Raw genomic sequence first — 24,946 nt, forward strand, 5'->3', positions numbered from 1 at the left:
CAGGAGCTCTGCCTGCCTGCTATATTAAAAAAATAAATTATTTAAGGTAAAAAAATAGGAATTCTCCCAATCCTGAGTATAATTTGTGCTGAGTTCAGTGAACTTGGATGTGTTCACAGTAGGAATGTTTGTTAAAGAAGGCAACTTAAAATTTTCTAGATGGCTTATAAGAGACTTAACATTAATAATCAGCCCTCAGATTACCTACTTGATTTAAACTTGACCCACTTAAGTTACAGCATTTGTACTTCTGAATAAGAATAACAGCAACTTTTGAATAATAGTATTATTTACATTTCCTAGAATGAGGCAGATTGGAAAAAGTCAATATAATTTCACTCTTTTATGTTTTTAGAGAAGCTTATTATTTGGTATCTATTTGCTACCTATAATATTGGTTTCACTTACGGCTTGATTTGAGGTTCATGGTGAACATGCAAGGAAATTTTACAGTTACCTGTTTTATGATTTCTGTGAACATACATATATCAAGAATGACAGCTTCTTTTCACAGACACCTGCTTCAGATGTAATGTATAGAATTAGATTGGCAACCCCTCGGATTGATGACCAGGCCGTTGTCTGCTGCCTTGTTGATACTGTCGGTCTTTTTGGACTGAATCACTCCAAGTTATCCCCTTCTTTTTCTTCCATCCAAGAAAGAAAGTTGGGAAGTGTTTAGACACTAAGTTTCATGAAACACATACTTAATTGTTACTAATTTATCACTACTTATATATATATATATAAATAGTTTCGCTAAATTGTGTGGCGAATCTGTAAAATTAGAAGTGAGGAAGAAAACGAGTTGATTGTTGTTTATATTGCTCTTTAGAACCAGTTTTGGTAACTTTTATAGACTAACTTGGGATCTGCTTTTTTACATGTTGCCTCATTGTTAATACATTGTGTATGTAATCAGATGCTGACATACTGAATTTTCTTGACATTGTTGTGTGATTATTGGGCAGTTGTTAATTGTTGCATCAGAGAATATTTGGCATGAATTTCCTGAGAAATTCAGAACTGAGGATTAATATTGCCATCTTAGACTTTTTTATTCAGGATTAATTTTCTTTGTAAATCACTTGGATTTTACTTGGATCCACTTTGTCTTTTTATCACATTTGGAATTATGAATATATGGAAAGGTGGCACCGGCATCCCACGTGGTGTATGTTCATGTACTGACTGCTCCACTTCCTGTCCACTCCCTGCTTATGGCCTAGGACAGCAGTAGATGATGGCTCAAGTCCTTGGTCACCTGCAACCATGTGGGAGATTCAGAAGAAGCTCCTGGCTCCCAGCTTTGAACTGGTCTATCTCTAGCCATTGCCACTAACTGGGAAGTGAACCAATGAATGGAAGATCTCTGTCTCTTCTCTCTCTAACTCTTGACTTTCAAATAAAATAAATCTAAAAAGTAAAGCGAAAGCAGTGAAGGGTAGCCCAAAGCCTTGGGCCCTGCACCTGTGTGGGAGGTCCAGAAGAAGTACTAGCTCCTGGTTTCTGATTGTCCCAGCTCCAGCCTGTGCAGCCATTTGAGGAGTAGAGAAAGCAGTGGATGCTAGATCTGTTTCATCTTCTCTCTGAAAATCTGCCTTTGCAATGAAAATAAAAGAATCTTTAAAACAAACAAACAAAAAAAGAAACAAAGGTAGAGCAAATAAAAATAAAATGATAAAAGAATGTTATGAGTTCTTAGTTTGGGCTCTAATATAAGTTGTAATTCAAGAAAAGTGGTGATTTAGAATTTAAATTAGAAGTTTCTTTTCTGGTCCACTAGATTTAACATTGAGCACAATGAACTGACTGTACTATTTTATTCCGATTTTGGAGAGCTGCCTCCTTGTTCAATCAGATTCTTTGTGGTCATGTATTAATGCAGCAGATGTCAGATGGCTAATTGCAGTATGGGAGAAAAACTATTTACAAAGAGATAGATAAAGAACTTGGCCTTGATATTTGATAATCACGAAGTGATTATATAGAAACTGGGGCCATCAGTTGCAGTGCTGTCACTATTAATGAATACATCGACAACACTGCAGTGCTGCTTTTGAAGTGAAGGGTTAAAATGCATGCATGCCTTATAAAATACATGTAACTGTTGCCAATGAAGACATGCAAAGCTATAACAAAATCACCTAAACAGTCAAATTAGCTATTCTTGCTTTTATTGTGTCATAGATTGATATAACTAATGAATGTTTGCTTTGTAACTGTTTGCCTACCTCTCTTCTGGAATTTGCAGTGTGCTCTGCATGGGTACTTGAAAAGGTACATGTGTCCATATGCATAGAGAAGCACTGTGAGAAATACCTGAGAGAGAGCACTAAGCAGTTTTGTACTTAGAGCACTCTGCATGTTCGACAACCTTTTGTGAATCATGAGAGGTAGTTGGTACATTTGAGAGGACTCTGAGGTCAAAAGAGAGAATTTCCAAAGGCAAACTACCCATATACTAGCCAAAGGACCTTTTAGTAATTTCCTCTTCCATGAACTGAGATTAAAAGCAATACTGTCTGCCTTCTTTCATAGGTAAAGAACTGTGAGCTTACTACTGTAAGCCACAGGTAAATCAGATGGTATAGCAGGCATGATGCCAAAACTTTTCTTTTCTTGGTATTTTTCAAGCTGAAAGCCTGACTGTGGCCTACATCAGTTGTTGATTTTCTGTTTTTAGATAATTGTCCACCCATTTTAAAAATTTATACAAATACATAGATAGATAGATACCACACGTTACAAATATGTCATTTTTTTTATGTATGTATTTAAGATGCCCAATATTTTTCTGTGATAATTCTTTTAATAGATAGCAGTGATTTCTAAACTTCACTTTTGGCAAAGTAAAATTTGTTAACACTATTTCATTTACTTCCTCTTTTGTTTAACGTTCTTTTTAACTCATGAAATTTTGGGGGTTTAGGAATTTCACATTTTTAACTTTTGTGCTATTTACACTGCCTTCATAGAGAATAAACATTGTGTCCAGTCAAGGTAGTATCCAGCATAGATGGTTGTCTTCCAAAAGGGTATCATGAAACCAGCTACATGAGTAACCATTAGACATCTTTGAGAGCCTTGCTGATTCTTACAAATTTTTGTGTCTCCCAAATACAATGCCTAAATAGTTATAAGTTTTGATTAATGGAAAGAGAACTGAGGAATTACAAAGTGAAGAATTTTAATGAAAATAAGTGAATGTATTTTTTTCTTAAAGAGAGACAACAAAGAAGTGAAATTGAACGTAGTCTAAAATTCAACCGTATATTATTTAATAACACTGATAAGATTCATTGGGATGTAAAACGTTAGCAGTTTCTAAAAGTAATTTTAAGATAAAAAGGTACAAAAGAAGTTAGATTTTTGTGTTTCATAAAGAAAGATAAAAGGAAGTATGTTATTAGAATTGTCTAGTGGTATCAGAAGAGAATTACTTCTGTGACCTACCCCCACCACACATGCTAAAATCCACAGTTGCTCACATCCTTTATATGAAATAATAAAACATTTGCATGTAACCATAAATAAGTATTTCATTTTTTAAAAGGGGGGGGGTCTTTATTGAATAGATACTTGGTAAAAAACATTTTTAGGAATCTCTTCTGTAGCCAAGCTTTCTTTTGTATGTTATTTAACTTATTTGTATTGAGAATTTTCTGTAGAAGGAAATTGAATGTGAAAGAGATCAACAATTTTGTCCTCAGTACCCTTTGTGAGTGACAAAGTTAGAACTCAGACCTTGTCTTACCTAATTATAGGGCTTGAACAATCTCAGCCACTAATAAGAACTATATAAAGTATTACGTATATTCTTTACTATTGGAAAGGAATTCTTTAGAATCAGAATAGAATAGTACCTTCTGTATAATTCATTTTCCAGAGTGTGGAAGTAGCTCTGTTATAAATAATATGCTGTTGGTAAATATATTTCCTGTGTTTAACAGCATTTCTCCATGTATTTCCATTTTGATTTCTGAAGGATATTAAAGTGAAAAAGCAACTTTTCACTTCAGGAGAATATAATCCATATTTAAGAATCCTTTAAGAAACATTCTGCTGTTGCCACTGAGTTTTCTGCTTATTTTTATACTGATTTTATGTGGCCCATTTTGAATTAATAGGTTAACTTACATCATCCACCCATCTCCATTTTGTCAGTGGGCCTACTTGGTTGACTCTTTGGGACTAAAGTATTTATATAGTTTGTTCTGTACATCAGTTGAAAGATAGGTGGATGGTTCAAAAACCTATTTAAGTAAGCCAGAAGGAAAAAAAAAAAACTTTCTATACCTATATATCCTTTTGAATTGTTTTGACTTACATTTTGTTTGCTACCTCTAAAGTGCTCAGAGAAATTGAAAACTGGGAAGGACTGGTTCATCCAGACGAGTCTTGCTCCATTAACATGAAATTTTATGAAGTTTACTTCATCCCTAGTTTTGTCCTTTTCACTTGACATTATAATACTTCTTTTCACTGCTGATCCATTACCACATCTTTTAAAGTATGTATATATGTTTGTAATTATTTTAAAAAGAGAAAGGGGGATATCTGTGGTATCAGGAATGCAATTACTTGAACCTGCTGCTGTGTATCATGGTAGACATCTGGAATGCAGCTGTGACTAAAACCAAGACACACAGAAACAGAATGTAGGTGGCCCAAGTATGGTCTTAGAAGCCACTGTCCAATACTCCGCACCCTTTACTGTCTCTTTTTGGAAACCTTTGTCAAAAATAACATCATTATTCATTGCACTGCTCACTTAAATTTTATATTCAACAAGTGCATTTTTACCAAAGAGATGTTTTTAGAGAATTAATCTATGCAGTAGTATAATGTTTGTGTATAGAGAGAATCTCAGCAAATGTGAAAGTATTTTGCTGTAAATTGGTGTTACCTGTGATATCCATATATTCAAATAATATGAGGATACTTCTGAAAGTTCATAGAAATGGAATAAGGAAATAAAAATTTCTTTGGTTGCAAAAAATTTTGAAATTCACATTTATGAAAGGGTTCTCAAGAAGTTCATTAAAATATGAATTACAAAGAACACTGTAGATTGAGAAATTTTTTGGCAACCATGTAAACTTAATTTGGTTTTTCCACAAAACTTTAAGTTATTGTAATTATATTAAGAATTCTGAGAGTAATCATGCCATCTTCAAATATTCTTTGAAGTACTTTTATAAGTTTTGAAGTAGGTACCGACATTGTGTCATAGCAAATCCACTCATGTCCTACATGGATGTCATTACTGTCTAGCCGCTCTACTTCCAAAGCAGCTCCCTGCTAATGGCCTTGGAAAAAGAAGTGGAAGATGGCTCAAGTGTTTAGGCCGTTGTTACTTATATGAGAGACTAGTATAATTTCTGATTCCATCCTAGCCCAGCCTTGGACATTGAAGCCATCTGGTAGTGAGGTAGCAGATAGATTATTTCTGTTTCTCCGTTTACCCCTGTGTCTGTGGCTCTGAATTCCAAATAAATGAATCCTTAAAGAAAATTTTTAATAACTTGCAAAGACTTTAAAATTAAACATTTCCAACTTTTTTTGCAACAAATAAATGTGCTTTTTAATGATTATTTTTATTTGAAAGGCAGATTTTGAGAGAGACACAAAGGAGAGACAGAAGGAGAGGTATTCCTTTCAATGTTTCATTCCACTAATGGCTGCACTGGCCAAAGCTGTTCTGAAGCTGGGAGCCAGGAGCTTCTTCTAGGTCTCACACAGTAGTGCAAAGTCCAAAGATGTTGGGCCATCCTCTGCTACTTTTCCAGGCCTTAAGCAAGAAGATGGATCAGAATTAGAGCAGCCGGGACACGAACCGGGGTCCACGTGGGATGCCTGCATTGCAGGATGATGGTAGCATTACTATACCACCACACCAGCTTCAACACAATAAGCTGTTTTCCCTCTAATCCTCCCCTCCCCGCCACCATTTATTTATTTTTATTGAAAAGGCAGATTTACGGAGCAAAGGAGAGAAAGAAAGATCTGCTGGTTCACTCACTCCCCAAATGGACACACAGCAGCTGGGGCTGAGCCAATACGAAGCCAGGACTCCTTCAGGTCTTCCACATGAGTGCAGGGTCTCAAAGTTTTTGACCATCATCCAGTGCTTTCCCAGGCTAGAAGCAGAGAACTAGATGGCAAGTGGAGCAGCCAGGTCACAAACCTACAGCCATATGAGATCCTAGCGCATGCATGACGAGGATTTAGCCACTCTGAACCATCATGCAGAGCCTAAAACAAGCTTTTAATTTTGATTTTTCTACAAGCTTTTGATGTCCTTTCAAGATTTTAGCGACAATTATAAAACTAATCATTTTCAAATATTCTTTAGAGTCCTTATGAATTTTGTAGTAAATGGAAGTTTTTCATTATATTGTGGAGACCATGAGAGTTACTTTTTCTTGTTTATATTTGGTTTTTACCTCCTTAAGTAGTGCATTCTAAATTAGAAAGCTATATGATATGAGAAGAAAAACCGAATAATATTGATAGTGTGAGGTGTTCATCTGCCCACTGTGGTGGGTTTGACAGTGTTTTTAAGTGTAAAGATATACAGAGAGGAGGAAAGAGAAGAAGATCTTCTTTCCATTGATTCACTCCCCAAGTGGCTGCAATGACCGGAACTGAGCTGATCAGGAGCCAAGAGACTCTTCTGGGTCTCCCATGCGGGTGCAGGGTCCCAAGGCTTTGGGCCATCCTCCACTGCTTTCCCAGGCCACAAAAAAGGAACTGGATGGAAGTGGGGCTGCTGAGATTTGAACCGTCCTCCATATGGGATATGGGTGGGTGCGAGGACTTTAACCACTAGACTTCCGTGCCAGGCCTGACAGTGTTTTAATACCTGCTGCTGTCATTTAGATAGCACTTGTCTGATCATGTTTCCTGTTAGGCTTTATCACGTAGGATTAAGAAACTCTAGTCATTTTGCTTCATTGATCTAAAATTACTAACAGGAAGATGCTGTCCTAACTATACTTATTATAGGATTAGATAACTTCCTTTTTGTTAACTTTGCCTTCATGAAATCTTAGAAGAACAAATGAGCAAAAGTTGTATATATTCTACTCAGTCTCAAACTCCTCTGCCCATATGTTGTATTACCACTTGCCTGCCAGTGTGTGCCTGCTTTAAATAAGGAAACAGAAGGTCACAATCTGGCACAGACTCCGTGATGAGACTGTGAATCTAACTGCACAATAGATAGTTTGGATTAGTAGGTTTGTTTTTAGTTTATGGAAGAGCAATAATAGTCAATATACATATACAAATTTAAGAAGAACTTGTAATGTATCTATGGCTTCTGTGCCTCATATTGCAAGTGAACTTATCAAGCTGAGAGCCTATAAATACCATAGTTACAAATTGTTGCTTCAATTAATGTAAAAAAAATCAATTTCATTTATTGCTCCGACCAGCAGAGCCAGTAAAGTGGACAGGGAGAGGGTCTGGGGATGAAGCACCGACAGGAGACCAGTGATGGTAGAAGTCTCTGCGAAGTCTCTCTCTATTGCCCCTTCACCTCTGCTTATATACTCTTCCCCACACATCCTCACTTAGCAGCATATTGGATACAGATGAGTCCAATTAGTCTAGGTGTTTTTATCCACAAGCCCTGCTCCTGTTCCTGCCCAGGCTAATGAGCACTAATCAGTTTCTTAGCCCACAACAGTTTATTCTGTTAGTAATATTACATAGAACTTGTGAAATAAAATAAAACCAGAATAATGAGAAGAAACTGCCTAAGATCACTCAATCTTTTTACTTCACACAGATACGAGACCTCTTTTGAGAACAAATCTTTTGTATACGAAAAATCATAATTCTTAGGAAAGAAGGAAAAAGGGATCTGTAAAGAAATAATTGTCATTTTATTCCCTCTGACTTATAAATGCCTTACTGGTAATGCATAGTATCATATCATTCCCATTTCCATCCCCATTACCCAAAACGTAAGTTTGTTGGGGTCATTGTAGTCTATTCCGGTATCTTTTTGTGCAAATGTGATTTTTTTTAAAGATTTGTTTTATTTTTGTTGCTAAGTCAGATACACAGAGAGGAGGACAGACAGAGCGGAAGATCTTCCCTCATTGATTCACTCCCCAATTGGCTGCAACAACCTGAGCTATACTGATCTGAAGCCAGGATCGGGAGCTTCATCCAGGTCTCCCACATGGGTGCAGGGTTCAAAAGCTTTGGCCTGTCCTTGACTGCTTTTCAAGGCACAAGAAGGGAATTGGATGGGAAGTGTGGCTGCTGGGATTAGACTGGCACCCACATGGGATCCCTGCACATGCAAAGTGAGGACTTCAGCCACTTGCAATCGTGCTGGACCCATATATGTAATCTTTTTGTTATTTAAATTTCCTGGAAATTTCTTTGTTCTTTTTGTACATTTACTATATTAACTTAGTATCCAAGTGCTTATTTCAAGAAATTGACACTTTTACGATTCTGAATATTCCAAAATTGTAGTAGATACTTTCTTTTATTAATGAATTATTTTAATATCCTTCAGTAAAGAAATTTCCTTTCATTGAGATATAATCCACCTGCCCTAAAATTCACTATTTTTAAATGTACAATTGGTAGTTTTTAGTATTTGACTTTTTGGTGCAATCATCAGTATTGTCTAATTCCAGAATATTTCTCACTCCAGCAATCACTTTGTATGGAATCATACAAACTTTTTATTTTTGATGATGCTTACATGGTTGATCAGGGTGGGAAGGATCGAGGGTTCGGGAAAGTGGGTGAGATCATTGTTTCCACGTGTTCTTTTTCTTCTTCCTATATCTGGGGAAAGGTTGAGATAAGGAGAGAAGCCGCACCCAGCCTGCCAGCCACCCCAGTACCCAGGGATGGGGAACAGCCACCCGATATCAACCCAGGGTCCCCAATGTGGAACGTGTTTTAAGGGTTCTGCTTAACTTTTGATAGTTCTGAACTGCTGTCACTCTTGCCAATCCAAGGATGAGAAAATCTTTCCAGTATCTATTGGCTGACATAGTTGATCTTAGATTCTCCATTTTCCCAGATATTTGCTGTCATAGTTTTGTTGGGGTAGTTGTCCAATTTGTTCTGCCATCCTTCTTCTGTGGTGGTGCCAGATGTCTTCTCTAGTCCCCAATGGACTTCCGTAACTCTGTGTGCATTTTGGGCCTCCCATCCACTGCTCTGTCTTTTCCACTGAGGAGACCTAGTTATGACATATACACTCTATGGTCAGACCACCAATCCTGGGTGAGAACCCTCATGTCTGCACACACCCTTACTGTGCCATCCCTCAGAACCCCTGCAAGACCACATACCAAGTCTCCACAAGCATACCACCAGCAGCCTGTGGGCTTTGCCCAGCGTCATTGGTGTCCTGGGCCCCACCAGATCTCCCTCCCCCAGATCTCAACAGACCCAGTACCTACTGTGCAGCCAGGCCTAAGAACCCAGGCCAGGTGACTTGAATCCATGGATTTCCACCTCCATGGCTCACCCACCCAGCATCCACCATGCAGGTGAGACTAAGAACCCAGACCAGGAAGCCTGGGCCTAGGGACTCCACTCTCCCCAGGGCTTACTTACCCACTTGGCACCTACCACACAGGCAAGCCTAAGGGCCCAGATCAGGAGACCTGGACCTCACTGGAACCCTGCCTCTAAGGTTCATGGACCCATCACCTACCCACACACATGCACACACATATCTTTAGGAAAAAAAAATAGGCTAGATGACTATCCTCGTACACTGGTATGGTTAATACAGACTAGGCATTATCAGGCCCAGGATGCCCGCCAACTATTAGCTGCTCTTCTCCCAGCAGTGTAACACTTGCTTAGGTACAGTGCAACCTAGGCTGTTGCTCACAACTGGAGTTGTTTTCGTTTTAAATTATGAGCAGTCTAACATGTGTACAATGTATCTCAGCGTTTTGATTTTCATTACTTACAGCTAATGAGGTTGGGCATTGTCAACTTTCCATGTTTTTGTTGGCTTTTGGTATTGCTCATTGGTGAACTGTCTATCCAAATCCTTTGACTTCTTTTGAACTAGATTTTTGGGCTTTTTATATTTTAATTATTGACATACACTGGATACTTGTAGATACTTTTGAGATACAGGACTTGAAAATATTTTCTTTCATTTTGTATGTTGTCTTCACTTAATGTCCTTTGAAGCACGAAAGATTTTATTTTTTGCCCAATTTCTGTTTTGTTTTTCTTTATTTGCTGTCATATTTAAAAATCTATTGTTAGGTCAATGAATTGATGATTTAGTAAATTTCCTTTTAAAAGTTAGATAGTTTTAGTTATTACATGTAAGTCTTTGGTCCATTTTCACTTATTTGGTTTGTTTGTATATATTAAATGAAATTTAAATGATTTGTGTGCATCCAGTTTCCCTAGCACCATTTGTTGAAAAGATTGTTCTTTCCACATCAGGTGTTTTCCTGTGGAAAGCTTAACTGGCCATTTATTTCTGGATTCTCATTGTATTCCATTGGTCTATATGTCCTTATGCCATTCTACACTGTTGGCTGGAACTTACAGTAAGATTTGAAATAAAAAGAACAGAGCTAAAGGATGTATATTTTCTTACGTTTCATTTGACTATATGAAGTCTTTCACATTACATCTGAATTTCAGAATTTAGTTGTCATCTGAAAAAGAAGGTAGCTGGAATTTTAGGGAGTTATGTTGAATCTACAGATAAATTTCAGGAGTACTGCATCATAACAATAAGTTTTCCAAACCATGGACATATGCCATTTTTACTGAGAGCTTTTCCAATAAAGTTCTATCATTATTTCCACATGATTCTTGCACATTATTAATTGTACCCCTAAGATTTTATAGTGTTACTTTGCCTTTATAAGTCATATTGTGTAGAATTTTTTTAATTGGGAATTTATGAAGAACTATAATAAGCAGCATCATGTTTTTACCAGAAAACCTCAGTGAGTTTTTTCCTCAGCTTAAAATAGAACTAAAAAGCCGGGAACTGGTTGCACAGAGGCTTATTTATGATGTGACCAGGTGAGCCAGAAAGAGGGAGGGAGAGACACCAAAAGTTTGAGGAAGGATCTTGGGGCTATTAAGCCTTGATGGGCAGTAACTTACAGGTAAAAGGTTCCCCATAGCTCTTCCCTTCAACAATTAGGAAATGGGTGGGCATTGCTTGGGATACCCACTTGAAGGTGTGGCCAAGATTTCAGCAGGTTTGGACTGTCTCAATGTGATATTGGTTCAGGGGTGCATAAAAAGACCAGAACAATTAGATAGAAAGTCCAAAAATAAACCAACATATATACATATGTGTCTTAGGACAAAGGCCTCACAGCAATTTAGAATAGAAGAAAATAAATTATCTTTTCAATAAAATATGGTAGAGCAAATACATACAAGGAATAAAAATGAGCTGTAGCCTCTACCTTACACAAGTACATAGAAATTAAGATGGCTTGTACACAAATGTCAAAGGAAGACATTAAAGCCTCCTTAAGAAAAAGAATGTCATTTTACCTTGGAGTAGTCAAAGGCTTATTGAAAAGGCCACAAAAAAGTACTAACCTTTGTAAGAAAAGACTGATAAATTGGACTTTGATATTCAGAGTAAGAATTTTGGTTCATCTGAAGTTCATATTAACATAGCAAAAAGATGCATGGTAAGTCAAGAGGGTATGCTGATAACACATCTTTCTGACAATATTTAACTCTTGAGTATGTAAAAAGTTCTTTACATACCAGTAAAAACATAAATGTAAGACTTGGGCAGAACAGGAATTTCATTAAAGGAAATAAGCAGTAAGTACATAAGTCCAAGCAAACAAGTATTAAACTAAGAGAGCATTTTGTATGCACACTAAAATGAATAAATTTTGTAAGACTGATAATACCAATTGTTAGTTTGGATGTGGATAAACTGTAAACGAGAACTTTTATACATTGCTGGTGGAAGTTTAAATTAGGATAATTATCTTGGAAGAAATGTTTGGTCCTTTCAACCAAAACCAAATTTATATCTACCTTATAACCCCGCCTACCATTCACCAAAGACATGTTCATAATGAATATCTTTATGGCATCCCTAAAAAAACAACCCACCTGTCATAGAAAAGATAAATTTTGGCATATTAACCTGCAATAAAAAGGAACAAACTTAACACCAATGTGTAACATGAATATATATTGTGAAATGTCACACAAATACAGCTTCAAGAGCAGATGAAACTAGTCATGGTGACAGCAGTCACGGTAATCTCAAAGTTGGGAGTTTCTGGGGTGCTGTCTTGATGACCAAGGTTGGTCCATCATAAAGATTCATTTATCTGTAAGCCTAGTAGACATTTGCAGTTTGTTGGTGTGCTTTGACTTAAAGTGCATGTATAGATAAAGTAGGCCAAACAGACATTAAATCTAGCCGAAGGCAGTATGTTCACTATAATCAAGTCCACTTAAAACATGTCCTTCCAGAAATAAGTGGATGGCTTTAATAAAGGGGGACATGGTACCTTTTATCTTTGTTAATAAGAACTCATGGATCACAGATTAGAGCCACAAGCCACAAGAAACCTGCCAAGGGTTGTCTGGGACTCCCTGAAAAAAGGAAAAACCACGTTGGAAACTTCAAAGAGAAGCTTTAAAAGCCAGTGATTCTTCAAAATTTTATTTGCCTAACATTAGTGTAGACAGCTGCTGTAGTGCCAGCAGGAATATGGTGCATTTGAGATAGTAAAGATGAAGAACTACTGTTGTGGAGCATTTCTTCACTGCCATTAAATGCATTGATCGGCCTGCTTATTAGTAAGGTTATTCAGTATCTGAGCAGTAAATCTAAATTGAATTCCTTTATACCAGTATTGTAGCTATCAGTTTAGTAAACTGTACTTGAAGGTTTTTTGTGTTTTCGCGTGTTTGGCTGGATTGCTGGAGAGGGGGATGTCAAAAATAGTAAAACAAAAAAATTAACTCTAGAAACTTTCCTGATTAATTTTGTGAATATTAAAGATTTTTGCGTTATTACTATATTGTTTCTATAATGAATGATAACGCTGATAATTCAGTTTTATGACTAGGTTTCTGGTTTCTAAACAGTGTATTTCAGGAATTTCATTTTTAAAATCAGCAAAGCAGCACTGTAACTATTTTCATTTTGCCCCATAGTAGGTAACAGGTTGATTAATCCTTTATGGCACGTAAGGATTATAAACAAGCCTGAGTTTTGAGACACCAGCGAGTGGAGAGTAAATAATTTCCATGGACCGTAACAGGAGCCATCAAGAAATATCAGAATCTTCTGTAGCCTCAGATGAATACAAAGGGGTTGTTCTTTGAGAATTGAAGTGTCTTTACTCTAGGCCACGGATCTTGTGGGACTAGGGTTGTCATCATAAGGTAGTGTCTGAATGTTAACTCAGATCTGAGTACTTCCTGACTTTGGCCTCCTCTGCAAAAGACAATGAGCATGATGACCCTCCCAGTCTAGTGTCCCTATACTTCATACTTCAGGAAGCTTTTATTTCTGGTAGGGCACCTTCTTATACCTATATAATATGGATTGTTCCAGTGGAGAGAAAATTAAATTGTTAGCCAATCCCGAAAGGACAAACATCATATGTTCTCCGATATAATGCAACCTTCATGCAAAATACAAGATCAATAGATATATACGTAAATTTATCTAGAGGAACTGTTTAATGGAGGCAAGTATACTGTGAAGTGGAGATACATTGCAGTATGCATCTCTGCTTTTATAAAGAGATGGACTCCCAGTAAAACTGTTTAATATATCTTGCCACCACAGTGCTGGTCCTTATCCCATTCTCTATTCCTGCACTGTCAGAATACACTTAGAAGAATGATGGACTTGTTACTGTTGTAGAGGGACTCTATCATTACAATATAGGGGAAAACAGTGGGGAGGGGGAAGGTGTGGAAAGGGAAATCCCTGAGTCTATGGAACTGTATTATCAAGAATAAAAATGATAAATAAATAAATGAAACAAAATGGCAAGGGAATACCTGTGCACATGAAGTTCTTAAGCTAATCATTACTCACTGTAACCCTAAGAGCTGTCTTTGCTAATACTGAACAGTTCATTGAAAACTATAGTTAACTGCTAGGTTGAGAACTGAAGTAAAGATCTGATTCACAAACATATGCTCAAAGAAGTAATTTCATGTACCAAATATAACATATTTGAAATAATTTGTTTTAAGTTAAATCTAAATGAAACCATTGGAAAATAAAGTGCTAATTAAAGAAAATGTGTACTTTAACAAGATTTATAGCTTTGAATTGGGTTATGACTATGTGTTACTGAATATGAATTGCTGTAAAAAGATCTAACTCACCATTTTCACTAAATAGTGAAACAATTGTATTTGTTAGGGCAGTTTTTGAGAAAGCTTAAGACAGGTCCACTATTAATCTTGTAGGTCTCCTGTGTCTTTTCTTAATTTAACATTAATGTGTAAACATTGGTGAATGTTTCCAATTCATATAATTTTCAATAAAAGCGATTGGTGTTTCTGTCAAAACAAATTTAATTTTCTTTTTTGATGTGTTTTTCCTTAGGAAACTGACTGGACACTCCTTCCACATGGGCTACAGCATGGCAATTTTGAATGGCATTGTAGCTGCTCTTACTGTAGCCTGGTGCCTCCTGTAAAACCCACACTGGAGCAATACTGTTGGCAAAATGTGATCTTGATTGTTTTGTAATATTAGGAGAAAACATCATTGCCCTCTCAGAAGACCAGGAAACCTGATGTTCATTTTGTAGGTCACCTGCGTGTCGTCATCAGCATTATGGGACAACTTGTCAAGCACCTTTCTACAGGCTAGGCCTTGGGATATCTGAATATTAATTTTCAAGAACTTTCTTTAAAAAGTATAAGATGTTTTACCTCATCTTTTTACTTTTGTATGTGTTCTGATAAGTTGTAGAAAATATTTTAATGGAAACGAATGTAAAAACTTGAATACAAGATCACTGCCTACTTTTTCATGTTTATAGCACATTTTATGCTAAGAAATACTGGTTTTGCTAGGTAATTGAGATACAATTGTTTCTTATGTGCACATTACATTAGGAGAGCAAACAGTTCCTATTTTACCAACATTTTATAGAACTTACTTTTAAGTAAGAATATATAATCAAAGGTGTGTGCATATTTTTATGATAGTTATGTGTATATTTTTTAGCATATTTTCCTATCACATATTAAATTTATGTTTGTAAAATTACATTTGGACAGTTGTAAACATTATTTCCTAGCTGGTATAAGCTAATACTAGCTAGTGTAGCTATCTTGCTTTTTAAAAAGCTTTTTAGAAAACCAAAACTAAATTTTAAATTAATTTATTTTTTTAAACAATGACTGATAAAGATGTCACTAAAATGCTGATAAATTTGAGGGTGCTTACTATTTCAACTTCTAAAATTCCAACTATTATCTTGATGTATATAATTATTTCCACAGAATTAATATGATTTCATTTTCAATAAATGGGAACCTAAAAATTTTGAATGTAGAAATGCTTGAACTATGTTTTTAATTTCAGAAATTTAGTTACTAAAGTGGAAAAGATATTTTGGTATTCTGTTTATTTATGTACAATAAACCTTACAATGTATAAATAATACTGTGTATACTATAGTGTCAGTAGTTTTTCTGTTTCATATTTAAGTATTCTAGAGTTGTGATGTTAGGTTTTGTTTTCACAGTAGTTTAGCCTTAGTAGTTCCCTTTCCTTACTAACATCCTTAAGCCTTTAGAAAGTCATCTCAATTTTGGAAAGATGTGTAGTTTTCAGAAATGTCTTCCCTGGGTATGGAAAAGTACATTTGTAAATCATTGAGTGATGAAACTGCTGATTCAGGCTCTACAGAAAAAGAATATGTACAGTGTGTTCTCCTGAATGCTGATCTGATGAATATTGTTACTCAGAAAGAAAATTTTTAAAAGTAAAAATTTTTGCTATTTAAAAATTTTTAATTGTTCCATTTTAAATTGTCTGTTTCTCCAAAAAAAGAGGGACAGAGAATATAAGTTTCCCGTGAACTTTTTAAGCTCCTTTGTATGTATGTATATGTCTAAGTATCAATCCAGTGACATTCCAGTGGTTCCTGAAGCCCAGTGGGATTCTGCCAGTTAAGACATTTGGTTATGTGGCTGACAGTTCCTGTTTAAGCCTCTGCTCTTCATACTGGCTGTTGTCATTTGCAACAGTGGTCAAGAAGAGCTTACTTAGCAGCTAGACTCCATCTCTTTAAAGAAACAGACTCAGATGACCTCTGAATTTGCAACTTCATGTTCCATGCAAGGACCATTAAGGGTACATAGTATGCACCTGTACCTGTGACTCATAATAAATCTCAGTGACTTCAAAACAGGTTTTGGTTAAACCAAAATTAGTTGTTGACCTTGGTGTTTCATCGTGGAAGTTTGGGGTTTTTTGTTTTGATTTTGAGGATTTCTTTTTCTTTTTCTTTTTTGGTACAAAAAGCAAGATTTATTAAAGGTGTAAACTTGCTGTGCAGTATCAGGAAGGGAGACTTTAAGAGAAGGCTTCACCAGATGTTCATGTCCCCAATCAGCTCTCTGATCACTCCCAATGGTTAAACTGCTGGCTTTCACCAGATTGTCCCCAAATTCAGCTCTACTGATTCACTCCCCAAATGATTATAACAGCTGGAGCTGAGCCTGTCAGGAGCCAGGAGTTTCTTCCAGGTCTCCCATGTGAGTGTAAGGTCCCAAGGCTTTGAGTCATTTTCCACTGGTTTCCCAGTCCACGAGCAGAGTACTGGAAGGGAAGGTGAGCAGTGGGAACACAAACCAGCACCCAAATGGAATTCCAGCTCTTGAAGATAGAGGATTAGCTAATTGAGCCATTTTACCTGGCCCCAGGCTAATTCTTAGTTTGATAATTTTTATAACTTCAAGTATTTTAAACAAGATATAAGGCAGTTTGAAATCAAGCAAAGACTTTCATAAAGAAGACAGTGGCCATCATTGTGGGTGGGTTAAGCCACCACATGTAATATCATCATCCAATATGGGCAGGTTCAAATGGGCATCATTTCAAGTCCTGACTGTTCCACTTCACATCCAGCTCACTGCTATCTGGGAAAGCAACCACAGGTGACTTGAATGTTCAGGTCTTTGCCACTGAAGCACTCCCAACCTGCCATCCTGATACTTAATGATCCTGTGAAGCTTTGCCTTGAGAGGTTACTGATGTTCACAGAATGGGTTGCCCTGCAGGTCTGATTTTGCAGTCTGTTTAATAGGGCCTTGTTAGGAACATTTCTAGTTCAGAAATCCCACATGTTGGATCTGTTGGAAGAGACCTGTCTCTATTTCTCAACCTTTCTTACGTTGGCAACTGAGTTATTTACATTAGAGATACATAACTCCTATTTTATACTATATTTTTTTTTAAAAAAAGGATCTATTTTATTTGAAAGGCAGAATAAGAGACAGGTCTTCCATCACTGATTCACTCCCCAAATCGCTGCAACAGCCAGAGCAGCTGTTGGGGGCCAAGAGCTTTCTCTGGGTTTCTCTGAGAGCTGAAGCTGGAAGCCAGGATCTTTCTCGGGGTTTGCCATATGGGTGCAGGGACTCAAGGACTTGAGCCATCCTTGGCTGCACTCCTGGGCCACAAGAAGGGAGCTGAATTGGAAGTGGAGCAGCTGGGACATGAACCAGTGCCACAATGGGATACATGTACTGCAGGTGGGTGATTAGCTTGCCATGCCACTGTACTAGCCCCTATATCATATTTCTTTTGCCAACAATATGAATTTGTAGATTCCCCCAAGGAGATTTTTCCTTTGCTGCCACACCACCTCATTTTTGGCCAGAAATAAGAAAACACAAAACCCTATAGAAATCAAGTTTCAATTGTTTCCAACATCATTTAATCATAACAAACTCTTACACAGAATGAAGATAGGCAGTGAGACATGAGGAAGTAACATGGCATGTAGTCCGGAAACTCCTTTCTTTATGACTGTCTTTGAATACTCTACCTGGATGATGGTATCCAGAAGATGTAGGTGAGTCTCTCACATGGGAGACCCAGAAGAAGCTCTTGGCAGCTTCTGAGAGGCTCAGCTCCAGCCGTTGCAGCCATTTGGGGAGTAAGCCATTGAGTGAAAGATGTTATTGTCTCTCCTTCCCTGTGTATATCTGCTCTGCCTTTCCAGTAAAATAAGTCTCTTAAAAAGTGATCAGAGGCCCACGGTGATGCAGCTGGCTAATTCTCCACCCCAGGATGCTGCTGTCCCATGTGGGAGCCAGTTCCTGACCTGGCTACTCCACTTCCCTTTCATCTCCCTGCTTGTGGCCAGGGAAAGCAGTAGAGGATGGCCCATAGGGACACTGCACCTACATGGCTCCAGATGATCTCGGCTCTGGCCGTTGAAACCATTTGGGGAGTGAATCTGCATTGGAAGACCTTCTCGCTGGTTCTCTTTCTCTGTCCAATAAAAATAAATAAATCTTTAAAAATGTCACAGGGACCTTCCTTATGGTAGCAGGTTAGCTACCTGTTGTGTTAGCATCCCATTTAAGTGCTTGTTTAGGTCTTGGAACTCTAAGATAATCCTGTAACCTGTTCTGAGCAATATTCTTTTTTAACCAGGAGAGCAGCTGAGATTCAAATCAGCACCCATAAGTGATGCTGATGTCACAGTCAGTCGGTTTATGCACTGTGGGACAACATTGTCCCTGGTAGAAACCCATTTCTATTTTGAGAGCATTCCTTGTTATGCTTTTGTAGAGGGCAAGTCTCCACATTGCATTACAGAAGGTTAAGAGATTATTTTCTTAGTCCAATTTTGTATGTAGCTTTGATGCCACCAACTGTATGTTCTTGTCAAGTCTGAATTGTCCGTGAATGTCACAATAACTGACAAAGGGTGGAATGTGTTCTTAGTTGCACAGTTCATTGGTAGGTGATAATGGTAGTTGCTAACAGTCTGGTAGCAACTGGGCCCACCAAATTTTAACCAGGCTATTCTGAAACAGAACTATAAATTCTGCTATCAAGCTTTCTTTAAATTTGTCATTTTATTTTACTGCTTCTCTGGTCTTTTCAATTCTCTGTTGCTCCAGAATGTAACAATAAAATGATCTTAAGCTAAACAGGCTTACATTCTAAAGTTTAAACTCAAGAGCCAAACATTTATCATATCTTGACTCTTCACTGCTTATCTCCAAAGCTTCTGAAGAAACTAGACCAGAATGATTCTGCATGAACTCATTTATCATGCCACTAATCAAAAAGACATCATGTGCTACACAGACTTATTTTATAATGACTAATCTTGAAGATTCCTTTGGATTCCTTTTCTATACTGACCTTTCCTAGGCTGAAATGTGTGGAACAGGTGCCCAGTAATTGTGTATGCCATGTATTAAATGCCTAATCTGAGCATAGAATTATAAAATCATATAATAAATTTAGAAAAGAGGTTCTGTATTTTATAATCCAGTAAATATGTAGACAATAAGAAATCATTACAAACACATTAGGAAATATAATGCCTGTTTGTAACAATACCAAATTCAAAAATACAAAATTTTTAAATAAAACATTCTTGAAGTTCTCTTAGATTTGATCATTTTTAGTGCCACTGAACTAAGTAGATAAGTGGCATGATGAAGGGACAATCAGAATGTAATTTATTCATAGATTCACAATTTAATATTTCAGAACGAGCCTCTACAGTAGAGTAGTTTTAAGTATTGGGTCCCTGGGTTAAGAGAACTAAATTATATAAAATTACAGGTTACTTGTATGGATAAGGAAGTATTCAGCAACACGAGGAGACTCCTTGAATGTCAGTGCTTAAAATGGCAATATTCTGTTGTCATCCTTGCACAGAAGTCACACTAATATTTCCATCATTCCAATCTTACTATATGTGCTGCCCAAGCAAGCATTTATGGCAACTGTTACAGTGAGATAATTAACACTGTGCACAACAAAACATCAAAATCTACAGATGACATTGATACTGGAATTTGAGAAATCCTTACACCCTTGGAAACAACACAAGTCGGTAGAAAGTTGACAGGGCTTTTACAGTGAATAAAAGCTTGTAACCTTAGGAGGAAAAAAAAATAGTGTGTATATATATGTGTGTATGTATATATTTATACATACAAAGAGAATCACCGGAAAAGACTTTGAGGGACAGGAGTTGGGTGCAATAAAACAATACCAGCAGTGGCCACAACCCACACTGAGTGACTCTAGTTCTGATTCTGCTTCCGGTTTATAGTTTAGCAGCTCAAGTTCTTAGTCCCTCTCACCCATGTGGCAGACCTGGGAGGAGTTCCAGGCTCTTAGCGGCAGCATACCTGTGAACCGGTAGATGGAAGAGCTTTCTCTATCACTTTGTATTTCAAGTAAATAAATAAGTAAAACTCAACAATTTGCTTTTTAAAAGGTACAGAGTATACATGCATACTTTTAAAGTTACGGTCTCTACTCCTCAAGAGATAAAATTTTAATTCCAATTCATACTGCGAAGATGAACCAAAATTAAGCGTCAGCCCGTGGTGTAAGAAATTTAAACTCAAGAGTTATGTACCTTGGGTTTCAGGGGGATAAGAAGGGGCGGGGGCGGGGGGCGGGCAGGGACCTAGCACGGTGGCCTAGAAGCTAAAGTCCTCACCTTGAATGTGCCATGGTTCCCAGATGGGCACCGTTCTAATCCTGGCAGCTCCACTTGCCATCCAGTTTCCTGCTTGTGGCCTGGAAAAGCAATCGAGGATGGCCCAAAGCCTTGGGACCCTGCACCCACTTGGGAGACCTGGAAGAGCTCCGGGCTCCTGGCTTCAGATTGGCACAGTACCGGCCGTTGCGGTCACTTGGGGAGTGAATCAATGGTCGGAAGATCTTTCTCTCTGTCTCTCCTCTCTGTATATCTGACTTTCCAATAAAAATAAAATAAATCTTTTTTTTAAAAAGGTGGCAGGGGTAGGGGGAAAGAGAGGGAAAGTCTCTAGTGTTTTATTAAGCCATAAAGGAAATGAACTGAAAATCTGCTTGTGCACATTTCCTAAATATGTGAGTAACAGAGTTTCCTAGAGCTCTTTTTATTTTTGCTTTTCTTCTTCTTCTTCTTCTTTTTTTCCTATTCTTAGAGCTGTTACATGGTAATGTCTTAGCAGAAAAAAAATTCCTAGGTGCATGACAAATTCAGGAAATCAGAGTTTCTACCTGGAGATCATATAGGTTAAAAACTAGATAGCTTTGACAAGAGCTTAAAAATCATCAGTGATGCATGCTGGGATTTTTGAAGGTGAGTACTTCAGATGTATAATTAATCTATGGCTGGAAGAGTCCTGGAAAGTATGAAGAGCTACGTGCCACCAACACAAAGGAGGACCTAACTGGATGAACCATTAGATTCTGATATTTACCTTAGTAATCTCGTATTTCCGCCAAAAATTGATGATGCTATATCCTTGACACCTCTTCCAGCACAGTGCTCACTTCCCCATGCTCAGAAATCAATTTTGGTTTACATTTGCTTAGATGAAATTTACTGCTGAGACAGGTCCATCCCAGACTCTGAGCTCATGTTTTCCTTCTCTTTTTAGAAGACTGTAAGATAAGCTCTTAGTGGCTTTGGATTAGCTCCAGAATGAACCTAGATATTCACTGTTTTACAATAATTCTTTTAAAGTTCATAAGAAAATAAATTTAAAGCTATGTTTATTTTGGTGCCAAAAAAATCCATGCATACTTTTTCATAACCTACACTTTCCATGAACTTATATGTGCCAGGGAAATCATGCAAAAGCCACTCTGAGTTAAAAAAAAAAAAAATAAAATCCTAACTCTTCTACTACTTGTCAGCGCTGGCTTGACAGCTGAAATTTCTATATCAGCAACCATCTTAAAAAATACCATATGAAACTACGCACAATTTAAGGTTTAGAAAGGTTAGATATTATATATCTATCTTTCCTAGATACTAAGAAAGTGCTATGGGGCTCAGGGACGAATGGGTCACTAATTAGACAAGATGGTGACTAACAGTCAAGGTCACTGGTGAACAAGATGGCGGCCAAGGACAGAGCCCTGGGCGTAAACCAGGGCAGGGGTCATGGGGTTTCAAAGAAAGACTGATTGGCTAGGGCCATTTCGCTCACCTACCCCTGGCCTATGGGAGGTGGCTTCCTCAGTCCTGCTGATGACAATGGCTCCTAGTTGTCCCCTCCTGGAATTCCTGGCCTGAGGCTGTCTGCTACTCTTCATAAGAATTTGTACTTCCCAAATAAATCAGAACTGCTTAGACGGAACCCCTGTTGCATCTGTTTGTCTCCTGTTTGCTGGGACGCCGGATGGTGGGCAGCAGGCTCACCCCCTCCGGCAATGGGATACCTCAGGAATCTGGGGGGGGGAGACCCCGCAAGTGCTACTTCCAAGGAAGTTGTAATCAGTTATAACCCTTAGTGCCACTTAAGTCTGCCTGAGATTTAAGTCAATACGCTGAAACTACTGTGTGATGATAGTGTAATAGCCAATCCTTACATTGTTTGATTTTGCATGTTCTTTTAACTATAAAATGTGAGTTGTGTAACATTCTACATCATTTTTTATGTAGAATTTTCATTTTTGAATGGAGTGCTTTTCCATTTGTATTCAGGTTCAGGAAAAGTGAGAATCATATCTTCAGGTAGCTTGTAGGCATCCAATAAGAAACACTTTTATATAATGGATTAATAAATTATTTTAAATGTGATAGCCTAATAAAATGAATCATAGAAAGGCTTCATAAACACCTTTGAGAAAAAAAAAAAAAAGACTTGGTTGTTTGAAAGGCAGAGAGACAGGGAGAAGGAAAGAGGGAGGAATGGAGAGAATGAGTCCATCCTCTGGTTCCCTTATCAAACAGCTTGCAAAAGTCGCTGAAGCCAGGAACCAGGAAATCCATCCTGGTCTCTCGCAAGTGGCCAGGGGCTCAAGTACTTGGGCCATCATTTCTGAAATGCATTATCAGGGAGCGTGGTTGAAGTGGAGCATCTGAAAGTTCAGTGGTGTGTTTTTTTTTTTTTAAGAATTATTTTTTATTGTCATTGTCAGATATACAGAGAGGAGGAGAGACAGAGAGGAAGATCTTCCATCTGATGATTCACTGCCCATGTGAGGGCAACAGCCGATGCTATGCCAATCCGAAGCCAGGATTCTGGAGCTCTTCCGAGTCTCCCACGGGGGTGCAGGGTCCCAAAGCTTTGGGCCGTCCTCGACTGCTTTCCCAGGCCACAAGCAGGGAGCTGGATGGGAAGTGAAGCTGCTGGGATTTGAACGGTGCCTATATGGAATCCTGGCGCATTCAAGGTGAGGACTTTAGCTGCTAGGCCACAGCGCTGGACCCAGTGGGCCAGTGGGTGTTTTCATATTGAATGCTTGCATTACAAGCCACAGCTTAACTCAGTGTGTGCCACAATGCCAGTACCCTATAAAACGATTTTACATAAAATCATTTTTATGCTTAGTGTCATGGCAGATGTAAGTGTACAGACACAAAAAGTTAAAAAGAAATAATGAAAATATGCTTTGTAAACAAAATGTACTAGTGAGCCCAGCACGGTGGCCTAGAGGCTAAACTCCTCGCTTTGAACGCACCCGGATCCCATATGGACACTGGTTCTAATCCTGGCAGCTCCGCTTCCCATCCAGCTCCCTGCTTGTGGCCTTGAAAAGCAGTCGAAGACGGCCCAAAGCCGTGGGACCCTGTACCTGTGTGGGAGACCTGGATAAAGTTCCTGGCTCCTGGCTTCGGATCAGTGCAGCATCAGCCGTTGTGGTCACTTGGGGAGTGAAACAACAGATGGAAGATCTTCCTCTCAGTCTCTCCTCTTCTCTGTATATCTGATTTTGCAATAAAAACAAATACATCATTTTAAAAAAAACAAATAAAGAAAATGTATTAATGGTTCCTTTCTATTTTCTAGTAGAGGTATTTTATAAACAAGGTAAACAAAAGCTTATTTTTAGTACTATAAACACATGTACATAGGGAAAAACAATTTTTTTCTCCACTTAGGAAAGAAATTTAAGTAATTTTGATCTTATTACCACTCCACACACATACATTCCAAACCAACCTTGAAAATATTAACTGGAAATTCCTTAATAGTTAAAAAGTAAATCTTAATTATATAGGTGATATAAAGAATCTCTCCCTCCAAAGCCTCCCAATGGAATATAAACAGAGAAATAAAAGGATAAATTTAAGCAAAGCTATTATTACCATGTATTATGTTTATTTACATATTCCTGTGTTAAGAATATTTTCCTGGTGGACACTGCACCAGGCTAAATCCTCACCTTGCTTGCGCTGGGATCCTATGTGGGCATCAGTTCATATCCTGACTGCTCCAGTTCCCATCCAGCTCCCTGCTTGTGGCCTAGGACAACAGCAGAGGACGGTCCAAAGCCTTGGGACCTTGCACCTGTGTGGGAGACCCAAAGGAAACTCCTGGCTTCTGGCTTTGGATCAGCTCAGCTCTGGCCATTGTAGCAACTTGGGGAGTGAACTAGTGGACGGAAATATTTCTCTCTGAGCTTCTTTTTCTTTCTAAATCTGCTTTTCCAATAAAAATAAATCTTTAAAAAATATATTGGTACTACAATAAACACAGAAAGGAATGTGTAGTAAATGACTTACGCTGGCACCGTGAAACTGAAGCAGAACACCAGAGCTGTTAGTGCAGGGCAGGTTGTTCTGGGAGAGCACTGCAGGCTTGAGAGGAACAGTTCAGCAAGTGACTGGGTCCTGCAATATACACGGTGAGCTGTATATCCTAGATATGTAATGTAAAACAGAAAAATCTATGGAATAGGGGCCCAGCACTGTGGCCTAGTGGCTAAAATTCTCACCTTGAACGCCCC

General features: G+C 38.0%; 1 protein-coding gene across 1 annotated transcript in view; it reads left to right on the forward strand.

The window, feature by feature from the left end:
* ARL6IP6 (ADP ribosylation factor like GTPase 6 interacting protein 6) overlaps nt 1-16,015 on the forward strand; it is a 34,490-nt gene extending 18,475 nt beyond the window's left edge. The window contains exon 4 of the mRNA XM_040971589.1: nt 14,597-16,015. Coding sequence (XP_040827523.1) covers nt 14,597-14,690 — 94 coding nt within the window. The 3' untranslated portion in view covers nt 14,691-16,015. The remainder of the gene's footprint in view (nt 1-14,596) is intronic.
* The last annotated feature ends 8,931 nt before the right edge of the window (nt 16,016-24,946 follow it).

This window comes from Ochotona curzoniae, unplaced genomic scaffold, assembly GCF_017591425.1.
Source record: "Ochotona curzoniae isolate NIBS_2020 unplaced genomic scaffold, NIBS_Ocur_1.0 contig_2210, whole genome shotgun sequence".
Lineage (NCBI taxonomy): Eukaryota > Metazoa > Chordata > Mammalia > Lagomorpha > Ochotonidae > Ochotona > Ochotona curzoniae.